We start from the raw sequence: 14,327 nt of genomic DNA, 5'->3' as shown, positions 1-14,327 counted from the left end.
AAGTGCATCTCCGAAAACACCCCCCATTTGGTGTTTTCGGAAGTGCATTTCCGAAGTCTAGAAAAATATAAAAAAAAAAAAAATTCGGAGATACATCTCCGAAGCTGGGGCAACTTGCGATTTTCGCTGGGGGTCAATAAAAAAATTCTCTTTAAAAATTTCAAGTAAAAGACATAACACATCCAAACAATTGAGCCGCGTTGGCTTTGGTCCCATCTTTTAGTGTTATATAACGTCTTGGTTGTTTCAAAGCCCAATATGTTAACTAAAATGTGCTTTAATGACTCTACTTTTCCCTTTTGTTTCCTCGAAGATCATCTTTTGATATAATAAAATTAAGTATTTTTTTCCGGCGGATTCCAAAGTTTATTTTATAGATTTTGTGTTTGCAATCTTGTGTTCTGATTCGAGGTTTAATGCTTGTTAATCCTTAGTATTTTCCACTGCGTTCGGTGGCATTACAGGAGGTTTCTCCTGTTTCTTTTTGTAACTTGATCAGCCATGGGTGATCAAACGGTGACTAGAGCCGATCTTGAGGAAATTATTGCAGCTTTTACCGCGACTCTAACTAAATAGATGGAAAATTTAGCAAATCAGGTGAACAACACCAACAACAGCGGAAATCAACGAAGAGACAGGCGAGGAGGATAAGTTAGGGTTCTGCAGAGTGGAAACATTTATCGTGATGTTATTATATAAAATTTGAGTTCTGAAGAAGAAGAACCCTACGAGGAAGAGGTAGTTGATAGTAATCAACGTAACCATGATTATTGAGTGAAGGTTGATGTTCCATTAATGAGTTAAGATGATGGCAATTAGAATGAAGAGTAGTACTGCTACTGTCTGGTGGGATAAACTTGTTGTTTAGAGGTAGAGGCAAAGGAAGTGGTAAGACAAAACTTGGCGAAGAATGAAATAAAGTGTGTAATCTGATTGTGGATAATGGCAACACGGAGAATCTGGTGTTGCAGAAATTTGTAGATTATTTGAAGTTGTCCATAGAAACCCATGATAAGCCATACACCGTTGGTTAGGGAAGCAAGGGTTCCCAAGCTCGAGTAACACTAGCCTATAGATTTCCTATCACTATCAGAAAATATGACAAAGAAAAGGTACTTTGTGATGTTCTTGATATGGATGTTTGTTATTTTTTACTTGGTAGACCTTGACAGTTTGATAATGTGATGATGTTTACATGGGGCACACATAAAATTGCTATTGCTCCTATTTTGCACTTTTACAAGAATCCAACAGGAAAGAAGTCTAGTTTATTGGTGGGAAACATAGTGAAAAGGAGTCTGATGAGGTTGGTAAAAAATTGAATTATTCTGTGAAGTGGTGAGTAAACGGATGATGAATGTTGTAAAGGAAAAAACAAAATTTTCAAAAGAAGTGCTATCGATCCGAGAAAATTTCAAGGAATTGACCGCAGATGAGCTACCAAACGATTTCCCTCATATGCGAGATAAACACCAAAAACTTAAATCTTTTAATAATGGAGACGATGTGATGGTGTTTCTTCATAAAGAGAGGTTTCCAGTTGGTACTTACAGCAAGTTACCGCATCGCAAGTATTGCCAGTTAACAGTGACCTAAAAGATTAATGATAATGCTCATATAGTAGTTCTCTCGAATTTCATGAATATATCCAATACTTTTAAGCCACCCGAGTTTGTTTAAGGCCTAAAAATAGCATTTTAATATTTTCTGCAATTTTCTATTTTATTTCTTTTTGGATTAAAAGTCCATTAGGTTTTTTTTTTCTATTTTATTTCTGTTTTGGATTGAAAATCCATTAGGGTTTCTTTGCTTCTATATTTAAACAATTTACGTGTGAGTTAAATGTCATCTTTTAATATAATAAAATTCAACATTTTCTTTATCGGGTGGATTCTAGAGTTTATCTGACAGATTTTACGTTTGCAATCTTGTGTTCTCATTCAAAGTTTAGTACTTACTTTTTCCTAATGTTTCCGACTGCGTCAATAGACTTCTATTTTTACCTTGGCAACTATATCATCTCATGGAAAAGGAAAAAAAAAAACAACACATAGTTTCTTGTTCCTCATTTAAAGTAGAAAGTTGTGCCTTAGCAAATGCAACATATGAAGTTCATTGGCTGATCTACCTCCTTCAAGACCAAACCGGTTAACAACTAATTTAATAACTGCTGTGATATCCACATCCTTACCAGTCCAGTTTTCCAGGAAGCACAAAGCATGTCGAGATGGACTTCCACGTTATTCATGATAAAATACATGCTCAATAAACTCATCTCATGCCCATTCCCTCAACGCAACAGGTCGCAGACATATTCACAAAGGCTTTCCACCATGGACCTTTCTCTGTTTTGTTTAACAAACTTGGAATACAGTATACATTCCAGTGGGAGGGGGGTGTTATAACTAGTAGATTTTACTTGGGCCCTTTTTATCTCTAAGTTAGTTTTAGATATAACTAACAGGTCCGATTATTTTAGGCTAAAAATTATACAAAATGCTTTCTTCCTTTACAAACATAAAATGTGTGATGAGAATATAAAAAAAAAATAGAAAACAAATAATGAATACTAGTCAATTTAAAAAAGTTCTTTATAATAAAAAGAATTATGTAAAACTTTTAAATAACTTTATCAAGAATACAAATTGAGTGAGGGATAATTTTACTCGGATAATGCATATTGTCTCTACCTAACACCCACTTTGTTCCCAAATGATGATAATTAATGATTATTTATGCTATGAATAAGACATGCAATAAAACGAGAATATACTAAAATTTTGTGTTCATGTCACAAACTGCCACCACCGATGATTAATTAATCGATTATTTAAACAACTAACTACACAATTAAGCAAAGGCAAGCACTTGTCTGCACTATAGTAATGACATGAACATCCACCATTTATAGTAATTGGAAAGTTGTTTTTACTAGTTTTCAATCCTATCTATCTATGTATGACTTTTGTTCTTCAAATTAGTTTTCAGATAATGCCACAAAAAGGAAACAAGTTTTAATAAGTGCTTGTTGAATAATTGATATAATAGTAAAAGTCAGAACACATCCAAACAATAGAACCGCGTTGGCTTTGGTCCCATGTTATAGTGTTTTATAATGTCTTGGGTGTTTCCTCAACCAATCTGTTGCCTAAAACGTGCTTTAATGGAATGTGATATGATTCCACTTTCTACTTATGTTTCCTCCAAGTCTATTCTCTCTATCTCTTTCAAAACAAGAAAGTTAAAAATTCCATTTTCTACCCCAATGCTAATTCCACTTCCAAGAATTTGGTAGCTTGCTTTATGAGTCTTTGACTTACCTCAAGAAATTGACACATTAGAAAGGAATTGGCTTATAAGTTGGTGGTTAAAAACAACACGAGAATAAATTAGGTATAGCATGACAATATTTATCAGATGCGTGGTAAGATTATACGAAGTAAGATTTGAAATGACAACATCAAAAAATGTTGGAATAACATTAATAATAAAAAAGATAGTAGAAAATAGGTTTATAGGTTTAAACATGTAAAGAAAAAAAAACATGTACATTATGCTCATAAGAAAGTAAGATCAATGGAGACTAATCGAAGAACTAGAGTTAGAAGAAAATCTATAAAAACTATTAAAAAAAATTTAAGATATACAAACTGAGTAGAAACATAATATTTGATAAACTATTATGACATAATTTCATTTATGTAGTAGACTCCATTTATTAAAATTAGACTTGATTGAGATTTCATGTTTTCATTTATTTTATATGAAAATAACCTCATCCAATTTAGTAGTAAATTTTTAAGATTAAATTTAATATTGTGAAGAAAAATTAGTGCTCCAACCACATAAACCATGACAAGCATCTATTACTTTTTTTTTTTAATTAGTTTAATTCTAAATGTAGAGTTTTACTTCAAAACATGTAGGGAAAGTTGTGAGAGAATCCAATGTGTACTACTATGAATAATATATTTTATGAGAAAACTTTTATCTTAGTCAATGAAAATTCGAGGACAAATGGCATGAAATGCATTATTTTATTTTTTAAAAGTTAAATTTTATTCCTCGATTTTGTAGAAAATCGGCAGGAAATGTAGTTCAGGGTTTTAGCTTCAATTTCCAACTCCTCGATTTTATGTTTTATTTAGAATCAAAATTGCGACATTATTTTATAAATCATTTTATTCCTCGATTTTCGGAAAAACTAACATGAAAAGTCGATTAATATTTTATTTAATTAAATTGAATGTAGTTTTTATCTCGATTACGTTCTCTCGATTTTTCTAAAAAAACCGAAATGTAAAATCTAAACAATGTTTTATCCAGTCATCATAATGTTAAATTTCATTCACTTTTTGCGCCCTAGCGAACGAAACATTCTTCTCCACCTAAATGCAGCGCGACGGGGGAACATAGTGAGCTCAAAGGAGATGGGGTGTGTTTTTGGTTTTGGTGGAAACGCGTCGTGTTCTAGAGAAATGTAATGTGTTTCTCCTAACACTTATGAAAGATAATTTTCATCTTAGAACTTAGAAGTCTATTTTATAGTAATTCGCCTTGTAATATCTTGTAACAACTTTATAGTTATAATGGATCACAGAGTTGCTCTCTCCCCTATAGTATATTGTTTTGATCAAAATGGGTAAACTAATTATAAATGTGTACTTCTTTAATTCTTGTTGTTGTTGTGATTTGCACTATTCGACATATTTAATTTTGTTTGAGACTATTTATTTTGGTTGTTGCTACATTGTTCTATGTAATACTAGATCGCTTACATAAAATCCTTAGTAGTATAACCTTTTAATTATACATGGTTACCATTCTTTATTTGATTGTCACTTTTCTCACTACCATTAAGTCACAACACTTTCTGATGAGGTCGAGATGTTTGCATAGTTGTTTTTCATTTTAATCCCTAGTGTGAAGATGCATATCCTACACCTAAGTTCTCCTAACATAAATCACAACCTCAGTCACATACGTGAGGTGAAAAAGAGTCCGCTTGTTGAAGAATGCGAAGTTGTCTAAAAATAATTCATAAATCTTCACTATCTTGTAAGAGTCAACCCTCATGTGCTCTTCCCTGAACTGTTGGATATAATCTTGTTGACTTCTAACAACTCCTTATATTATACGGATTTATTTATCCTACCAAGAAAATCAATGAAATTCATGTGTTCCACATTCCCAATGTTCTCAGAAAACCTAGTTCCTTTTTTTTAGCCCTTGGTGTAAAAGTATCTCTTTAATCTATCATTTGTGTCCTTCCTAAAGAGGGTCTCCTTATTTAATATGTCAATATAACTTTGCAACCGTATCAGAGATCACACCACAAGTTGAAGATTCCTCATCACCTACTTCAACTATTTATTATTCCAATAGGTAATAGGTATGTTCCTTACAATTTTGTTGGGAAAACTAATCTTATTTCTTACGAGCGACGCCAATGATCAGGCTAACCTTAAGACCAAGGGTTCAAACACTCAAATGATCGTTAGTAAAGGTCGTGAGTGAGATTTAGGATTCAAAATATTGAGTACCTTAGCTTAAACCCTGTGTCAGGCTTTATAGAAAAGGCTTAGGATTTAAACATCCTAAAACCTTCTCTCAAACAATTGTCTACTTAGATAGATGTCCAAAAATTTCCTTTAGATTTTCTCACCTGATCGTTTATATAATCTAATGGACTCTAATCCATTTTACCTCTGAGTTATCATTCTCTTGTTGGTTTAAGTGCTTATGACTTGAGTGACCTAATCCGAATAAGATAATTTATATTTAAACCACCTTAAATTATTGTAGTAATGTAACTATCATATCATAAACTGTCAACTTGGTATTATGCAAGTTGTAGATAGTTAAGTATTTTAAACATTTGGTCCTAGATTTAATTGAGATAGGCTATTTTTTTTCAAATTGATAAGTTAGTTCCAACTTTTAGCATGAGGATACCTTACTTTATAAATTTTGAAATATAAAAACATAACAAGAAGTTTGTTGAAAGCTCAGAAAGTTTAAAGTTTGGCTTAATACCCTTTTTGGTCCCGTAACTATGCCTCTGGGTCCATTTTGGTCCTCTTTCTTTTAAAAGTTTCAAATTGGTCCCATACGTTGTTTAACAGAAACAAGTTGGTAATTTCTGTCAAATAATGTCTAACGGCGTTAAAATTGATTACGTGGAAAGAGCCGTTGCATAGTGGAATGTCTAGTCAGCACTATCTTCTTCTTCATTGCTTGCTGAAGGTTGTTCATATTTTTCCCCAAATTCAACCCTAGATGAAATTGGTTCCCAAGATCCCAAATTGAAACCTAAATTGTTAGTAATCATGAGTTCTATGCGTCGCTCATCATCAACAAATAGAAACCTAAGTGAGTCATCTTCTTTCAGCACATCTAATCTTCCATGGAAGCCTCTATGTCGCTGTGGAGACAACGCGGCTCTTCGCAAGGCACGAACTGTCAAGAACTATGGAAAGCTATTTTGGGGTTGTCAACATTTTAAGGTAAGGATTAGTTTCAGTTGTGATAAGTTTATTGCTGTTGTAATGTTAGTCTAATGCATCCCAATTTTCGTTCTCAACATGTACAGGGTCACAGTAATCCTGGTTGTGGATTTTTTCAATGGTTCTATGAAGAATGTAAAGGTGAAATTGAGCAAACCTTGATGAATGATCAATGGAAGTTTGAAGTTCTTAGTGAAGAGATGGAAGAAGCCAAAAAACAGGTTGAAATATTGAGGCTTAATATTATGGAATTAGAGGATACTTTGAAGATCAACATTAGGTGGAAGAAGATTTGGAAGTTTATGTTTTTTTGTGTGTTATTTGTCTTAGCAGTCAAAATGTTGTAAGAGATCTCAAGTTGTTGTGACAGTGGGATGTCTCAAGTTGTTTTAAGTCCATCTACTATTTTGTATTAGGTTTATGCTCTATTTTGTGACATTGGGAGACCATAAACTGTTGGTCTATTTTGTTTTAGTAATCAATATGCTGTAAGTCCATCTTCTATTTAATGATATGGAATATCCAAGTTGTCTTCTTTATTTTAGTGTTTAAGTTTGATAAACAATTTGTTACACATTGCTTTAAGTCCATCTAATATTTTAATGAGAGAAATTGTTAACATAACAAAAATTTGTTACATACTAAAACACAACTTGTTACATACTAAAACACAACTTGTTAGATACCAAAACACAACCTTTGTTCAAATTTGTTACAAACCAAAATATAACCCTTGTTCAAACCTTTGGTACACACCAAAATACAACCTTTGTTCAAACACAGCTTGTTACTGAAACCAAAACACAAGTCTAAACTTTGTTCAAAACAACAATTATAAACTAAATAGTCTTAAAACAGAAAGGTACATAAATCTAAAAAAAGGACTTCTTTGTGTTGTTCCTTTTTGTTGGAGTGGTCCTCCTAGTTGTAGGTCCAACTGCATTTTGTGACGCATTCAATCTTGTGGTTGGTCCCTTCGAAGCAGAATGTATTGTAACAGATGATTGTCTTGGCTTCTTGTAAGGCAACTTCTGTGGCCTTGTAACAGCAGCCTTTGTAGGTGTTGCTCGTGCCCTTTGCTGACTTGTAGTAGCTTGTGAAGGTGTTGGTTGAGTGGTTTTTGCTGGTGCCCTTGGCTGAGTTGCAGTAGGTTGGGGATGTGTTGGCTTAGTGGTTTTTGCTGATGCCCTTGTCTGAGTTGCAGTAGGTGTTTGCTGAGTTGTTGTTGTCTGAGTTGCAGTAGGTGGTTGCTGAGTTGTTGTTGTCTGAGTTGCAGTAGGTGGTTGCTGAGTTGTTGCTGTCTGAGTTGCAGTAGGTGGTTGCTGAGTTGTTGTTGTCTGAGTTGCAGTAACTTGTGAAGGTGTTTGATGAGTTGCAGTGGCTTGTGTATCTTGTGGTGGTTGTGTCCTCTTACAAGTGGACTTATTGTGTCCAATCTGTCTGCACCTGGTGCACCTAAGGACCATACCTGTTTTTCTTATTTTTCTGTCTGTTCCATCAATCTCACCCTGCTCACGGTTCCTCCTCTTCTTTGGTCTTCCTGGCATCTTTTTGAATTTTGGTGGCTGCACATCTGGATACTCTGTTCTGACCCATAAATTTGTCCCATTAACAGGATATATGATAGGTTCATACACGGATATATACCTTGCCTTCTTATAGATATCTGGGATGTAATCATCAACATTAATGTTTCTACTCTTCATTGCAGCCAGAGCATGAACACAAGGTAGACCTGTCAGTTGCAATTTTCTGCATGAACAACCATGCTCCTTTAGGTTGACCCCAAAAATGTCACCTTGGTGCTCAATGTGTCTGACTTCAAATATAAACTCAGATGACATCCTACAAGTCATAAAAACAAGTCAAAACTACAAGACAAAACTACAAAACAAGTCAAGTTAAATAACTTTTATACCTTACAATCCAAGAATTTGTGTAACAACTTGCTTTTTCCACTTTCTTCTTGATGTTTGGCAGAACATCCCCATCACTCAGTAAAGAGAATTTCAACCTGTTTGTAGCCCACTTTTCCATAATATATCCCCTTATTTCTTCTAGCATTGTCACTAGTGGCTTTGCTCTTGAGTCTACAATCACACTATTGAAAGCCTCTGACATATTATTCAACACAGCATCACACTTTGAAGTTGTCCTAAAGAATGACTTGCTCCAAAATCTTGGTGGAGTCTGCATCATGTGCTTATATGCATCTTCATGTATCTGTCTCATCCCTCTCATCTCCCTCTCCCATGCTTGTGGGTAAGTAGCCCTTGCAGCCTTCCAAATTATCTCCTTCAGCATTTTTCCTGGATACTTCTTTCTGAAATTATTGTATAGGTGTCTCACACAAAATCTTTGCTCAACACCTGGTAGTAATTCATCCATTGCAGGAAGAAGACCCTGCAAAATTTAAAGAAAATGCAAGATTAAACCATAACTGAAAATGCTAAATTATCATAACTGAATTTTAGAAATTAATCAAAGTGGTACCTTTTGCTGATCAGAAATGAATGTATATGTTCTACATTCTTCCCTTCCACCAAGATCATCAATTAGAAGTTCTAAGAACCAAGACCAACTATCCTTAGTCTCCCCTTCCACCACAGCAAAAGCAATAGGTAACATTTGGTCATTGGGATCTGTACCTATGGCTGCCAAAATCTGACCTCCACAAAGTCCCTTTAAGAAGCATCCATCTAGACCAATAATAGGTCTACATAACTTGAAACTTTTTTTGCAAGCAGCATAGCAAATATATAACCTTTTGAAATAAGGCCTTCTGTCCTCAGCTTGTTCTTGTACAGGTGTCACATTTAACTTCACAGTTGAACCAGGATTTGTCTTTAGAATTTCATGACAATAATCATATATCCTTGTATAATCTCCTAAAAATGAGCCATCAACCATATCCCTAGCTGCAAATCTGGCCCTAATTGCCTTTGTCTTATTAACCCCCACATTCCATTTCCTCAGAGCCTTCTCCTTTATATCCTTTAGCTTCAACTTAGGATTATTTTTCAATGAGTTTTGCAACCTCTTGCTAAGCCATTTTGTACTCATCATCTTCACATTGTATTCCCTAGAACAACTGTGTACATCAACTAATTTCCTAAGTTGCCAAGTCTCCTCATTAGGCAGCTTTCCACAATAAGCTTCCCACTGACAGCCTTCCTTACACACAACCCTCACCCTCTGTTTGTCATTTTTCACAAACTTAAGAGCCCTACCACATTGGACAGAATAGGTTTGAATTGCTTCCTTAAATTCACCTTTTGAGTTAAAATAAGTTCCCAACTCCCATTTATATTTAGACATATCTTTCATTAACTTAAAAATGGGATACTTCTTCTTTCTTGGTGCATCACTCTCCTCACTATCACATCCACTATCTAACTCCTCACTATCACATAAACTTCCATTGTCTTCTTCTTCCCATTTCTTTTTCTTACTTTTACTTGCTCCTTCATGGTTTCCATCATATTCAACAAGATTGTCTAAATCTTCATCTGAATAATCCTCACTCATATCAGAATCACTAAATGCCAAAGCACTGTCATAATTGTAACTCTCATCCTCACTGTCATCAGAGCTTATAGTATCTACTCCATTCGGACCCTCAGTGTTCACATCATCCAGACCCTCAGAGTTCACATCATCCAGACCCTCAGTGTTCACATCATTCAAACCCTCATTGTTCACATCATTCAGACCCTCAGAGTTCACATCATCCAGACCCTCAGTGTTCACATCATTCAGACCCTCATTGTTCACATCATTCAGACCCTCATTGTTCACATCATTCAGACCCTCATTGTTCACATCATTCAGACCCTCATTGTTCACATCATTCAGACCCTCATTGTTCACATCATTCAGACCCTCATTGTTCACATCATTCAGACCCTCATTGTTCACATCATTTAAGTCTTTTATGACATCTTCAAATAGATCATCAATGATGGATTCATCCAAAACACCTTCTTCACTCACATTTAAAGGGTCTACATCCATGGGTTCTTCCTCTACATTTAAAGGTTCTTCAATAAACTCTGGTTGGGATAAGACATGTTCTATGAAAATGTGAACTTCCAAATGTACCCTAAATAGGTCAACTACATCATTTGCACCCTTATCATCCTTAAGTGCAGACATCCCAAGTTGAGGGTCTTTGTAGTAGATAGTGGTTACCTCAGTGTAACCTAAATCTTTCAGAACACCAACCAATTCGAAGTATGACCACCTATCCACGTCTACATCTAACTGGATACATTTACCCCCCACATAATCAGTTTTTTCGGAATCCACAAAATGACCACTATGATGCAAAGTCAAGGTGATAATATCTTCCATTTCTACCTAACACAAGAAAACTAACATTACAAACAATAAAACACATTACACACAAGCAAGTATTCGTCTCAGACTACCAGATTTCAAAAGGGGCAAAAAAACCTAAAAACCTAATCACTTCAGAAAAACGCAACAAGGTAAACATACATTCATACAACACATTCATAGATACCAGAGACATGCAAACTGACCGTTTTTAGAAGTTAAGTCTTCGTCTTCTTCACAGCATTCTTCGTCTCCACTCTTCGTCTTCTCTCTTCGTCTTCTTCGTCTTCTCTCTTCGTCTGCTAGGGCTTTCTAACTGAGGCTCAGCATATGTCAATAAACCAAATAATGAAATAAACCAACTAATAAAATCCTAACTCTATTGACACCTAGGCAATGGTTTCATTACACCTCAGCAATAACTTAACATGTCAGCATGTTTTAAGTTAAAAAACTAACGTTTCTAACAGTCAGGACAAACGTGGCACCTTTTTAATAACGTATGGGACCAATTTGAAACTTTTAAAAGGAAGAGGACCAAAATGGACCCCAGAAGCATAGTTACGGGACCAAAAAGGGTATTAAGCCTTAAAGTTTTAACCATCATACTTTTTATCTCAATTAGTAATTAATTATTCTAAAGCACTTTTCCCACTAGTGGTAAGATATTAAACTGAATTATCTACATAAGGTGCTTCCTAGAAACATCCAAGTTAGTAGGGCCTACAATAGAATAGGCCTATAAATATGCTGCTCACAACCATTCACTTAACATACACCAATTAGAAGCTCCATTTCGAATATCAATATCACTATCACAATTCACAACAACAACAAAGAACAATGGCCAAAGCCAAAGTTTATCCTCAAGAACAAGAATCCATAACATCCTCAGAGTCTCATGTTCAGTGTCTCAGTAATAAAAGTGAAAGATATACAATATGGATGAAATCACTTGTTCTCCACTCTAACGGTTGCACTGTGTATGATTCAAATGGTAACATAGTTTATAGAGTTGATAACTATAATAGAAAAGGTAGAAGAAAAGTTAATCTCATGGATATACAAGGCAATGTTCTCTGCACCATCAGAAAGAGATTACTAGCTTATGGATGTTGGGAAGGCCACAAATATCTAAGCAGCCAAGAGGAGCAACCATGGTTTCATGTTAAAAGATGTCTCACAGGGAAAACTGCTTGTGAGATTAAAGTTGGATCGCAAAATTTGTGCATAGAAAGAATGAGTATTGGAAAATCATTTGGTTTTCGGATAGTGAACAAAAATGGAGAAATGATAGCAGAGGCAAAGCAAAAACAGTCTTCTGCAGGGATTGTTCTGAGTAATGATGTTCTAACTTTGGATTTGGAAGCTGGCACGGATCATTCCTTAATAATGGGCTTGATTACAGTATACGGATTGATATGTGACTTAATGTAAATATTTCATACGAGATACACGATTCTACTCGCTTACTGTGTAGTAAATTTTCTAGCTAAAAGCTTAATTTGTAATTAGTGTTTTTCTCAGTTTGTATAAAAAAGATCATGTGCAAAATCAGAGTGTTTTCATTTTTCCAGAAGCATCATCAGGATCTATAGTTGATGAGATATGAATATATATGTATTATGTACACATATTATTTACAGGGAAAAATAGACATAATTTATTGTGTATTTGATCTTTGTTATGTGTTAACATTTAGAAAATTGTGTTAAGATTGAGTTTCATGGTTGAATGGTTTCTTAAGATTGTTTGAAAGAAATAAAACTAAGGTTCCTGACTGAGTGCACATCTCTTTCATGAGTAAGACCTTTGTCACTTTGGGGGTATGTTTGAATAAGAAATCAGTTTAATCAAATAAAGTTAACAGAATGATCATGGTAAAATTTCAAAGTGTAATTTGAGACCAAATCTATAGTGATTTACCATCCAACTATGCAATTACATGTGAGTACTTTCTTAGTATCTATTGTTTAGCGAAAATGCATTTAGTTTAGGTTAACCTAATCAATTGTTCTAACGGATACACTTTAGTGATTTCGATGTAAAAATATTATTCTTGTTGGGAACTTTGAATTTCAATTCGGATCATCTCATTTCTTTTTATTTAATGTTCCACAGCAGAATTAGAGTTGGTAGATGGAAATGAAGTAGTGTTTCGCTACATCGGTCTAAAGATTTTAGTGCGGTGGAGAGGGAGTTGCCTTACAAAGTTATCATTTCAGCATCCAAATCAAAGAGAGAGTAAAAAGTGATATGAGAGTGAGAATGGATTTGAAAACCTAAGAATGACGAGATTTCCCATTACTATATTGGGAGCGGCTAAAATCACCCATGAAGAACGTGGTGTGCTATGCGGATAGCTCTTCGATTGGTATGGACGGTCGATGATGCATCAGAAGGTAGATTTGTCAACTTTTGGTGAGAGAACGAGTGAACACCTGTTTTTGCATTTACTTCCGTTTTGGATGATCCTTCGCTTTCACCTCTAGGCCTTTCGCCACAGCTTTATGGATGGCCTAGAAAAGTTTCCCCCCAAACTCTTGCGGGATAAGCATTTTGTTGTATTAGTTTCTAGGTTGATGTCAGCTGAGCTAAGTGAGAAGTCTTTAAAGGACATCGTTGCTGGTGTTGAAAACATATGCATTAAATTATTTTTGGCATTATATGATGTTTCTTAGAGAGTTTATTACATGTATAATGAACTTGTCAATAATGTTTTCCGTTTTGTCCTGGAGCACTTAAGTGTTTCGACCGATTTTTAAGGAAATCTGGATTGTAGGTGGATTACTTATCACATTCCAATGAAGGAATTTGTATGGTTTGTTGCAGTGGGATATGCATAAGATCTTTCTGACTTGCCCCTTTCCTTTTTTTGTCGTTTATGGAATTTCAGGAAACTCTTCTTCTTCTTCACTTGTAGCTTTCTTCCTTGTTGTTAAACTTTCTACGCAAGTCTTCCTTTCAAGTTTGTTTGTATTATCTCTCCAACACGTGCATCTTCACCCTTGCTCCTTTCTTAGGTAATACTCGAGCTTCTTCTTTCCTCCTCTGTCATTTTCGTTCGCTAGAGTTTCTGATATTTATTTCTTATCTTCAATTAATTTTCTCACCTTGGGCATATTTTGACAATAAGTGTTAGAGTAGCATTTGGACTCGCTTTAAGTTCCCTTTTGACCTTATTATTCCTTCTAACGGAGTCCACACTATGGAGGTAGCACCAACAATTAGAAGGAAGACAAAGGGGTATAGATTAGTTCGATCAAGAGAAGTTGGATACTTCTTATGTCTTATCTAGCTAGGACAATTTGGACCATGTTTTAATGAAGTGGGATCCTCGTTAGATTAGGGGTGTTCCCTCTAAATGATGATAATAGGATATGTGATAAATTTGATGGATGTGACATTCCTTTTCTATAGCGCCTATATTCTTTAATTAGGTCTTGTCTTCCTTTTAAATATTTTGAGGCTGGCATCTTAAAC

The 14,327-nt window shown here is 34.9% G+C and overlaps 2 protein-coding genes across 2 annotated transcripts; both read left to right on the top strand.

The window, feature by feature from the left end:
- Positions 1–6,034: 6,034 nt before the first annotated feature.
- Positions 6,035–7,027, top strand: LOC131608041 (uncharacterized). The gene is made up of 2 exons (XM_058879983.1): positions 6,035–6,506; positions 6,593–7,027. The coding sequence occupies exons 1-2, from the start codon at positions 6,330–6,332 to the stop codon at positions 6,851–6,853; spliced, it is 438 nt and encodes a 145-aa protein (XP_058735966.1). The 5' UTR covers positions 6,035–6,329; the 3' UTR covers positions 6,854–7,027.
- Positions 7,028–11,629: 4,602 nt separating this feature from the next.
- LOC131608040 (protein LURP-one-related 4-like) lies at positions 11,630–12,515 on the top strand. Its single transcript, XM_058879982.1, has one exon. It carries the CDS (start codon positions 11,688–11,690, stop codon positions 12,279–12,281), a length of 594 nt encoding a protein of 197 aa, XP_058735965.1. The 5' UTR covers positions 11,630–11,687; the 3' UTR covers positions 12,282–12,515.
- The last annotated feature ends 1,812 nt before the right edge of the window (positions 12,516–14,327 follow it).

Source organism: Vicia villosa, linkage group LG5 (genome assembly GCF_029867415.1).
Source record: "Vicia villosa cultivar HV-30 ecotype Madison, WI linkage group LG5, Vvil1.0, whole genome shotgun sequence".
In the NCBI taxonomy this organism is placed as follows: Eukaryota; Viridiplantae; Streptophyta; class Magnoliopsida; order Fabales; family Fabaceae; genus Vicia; species Vicia villosa.
Note: the sequence above shows the minus strand (reverse complement) of the source record. Positions and strands in the feature narration are given on the sequence as shown.

Excerpts from the sequence above, each read along its gene's own strand:
- LOC131608041 (XM_058879983.1), top strand. The coding sequence starts at position 6,330 with ATGAGTTCTATGCGTCGCTCATCATCAACAAATAGAAACCTAAGTGAG. Across the intron at positions 6,507-6,592 it reads GGGGTTGTCAACATTTTAAG|GGTCACAGTAATCCTGGTTG; the intron begins GTAAGGATTAGT and ends CAACATGTACAG.
- LOC131608040 (XM_058879982.1), top strand. The coding sequence starts at position 11,688 with ATGGCCAAAGCCAAAGTTTATCCTCAAGAACAAGAATCCATAACATCC.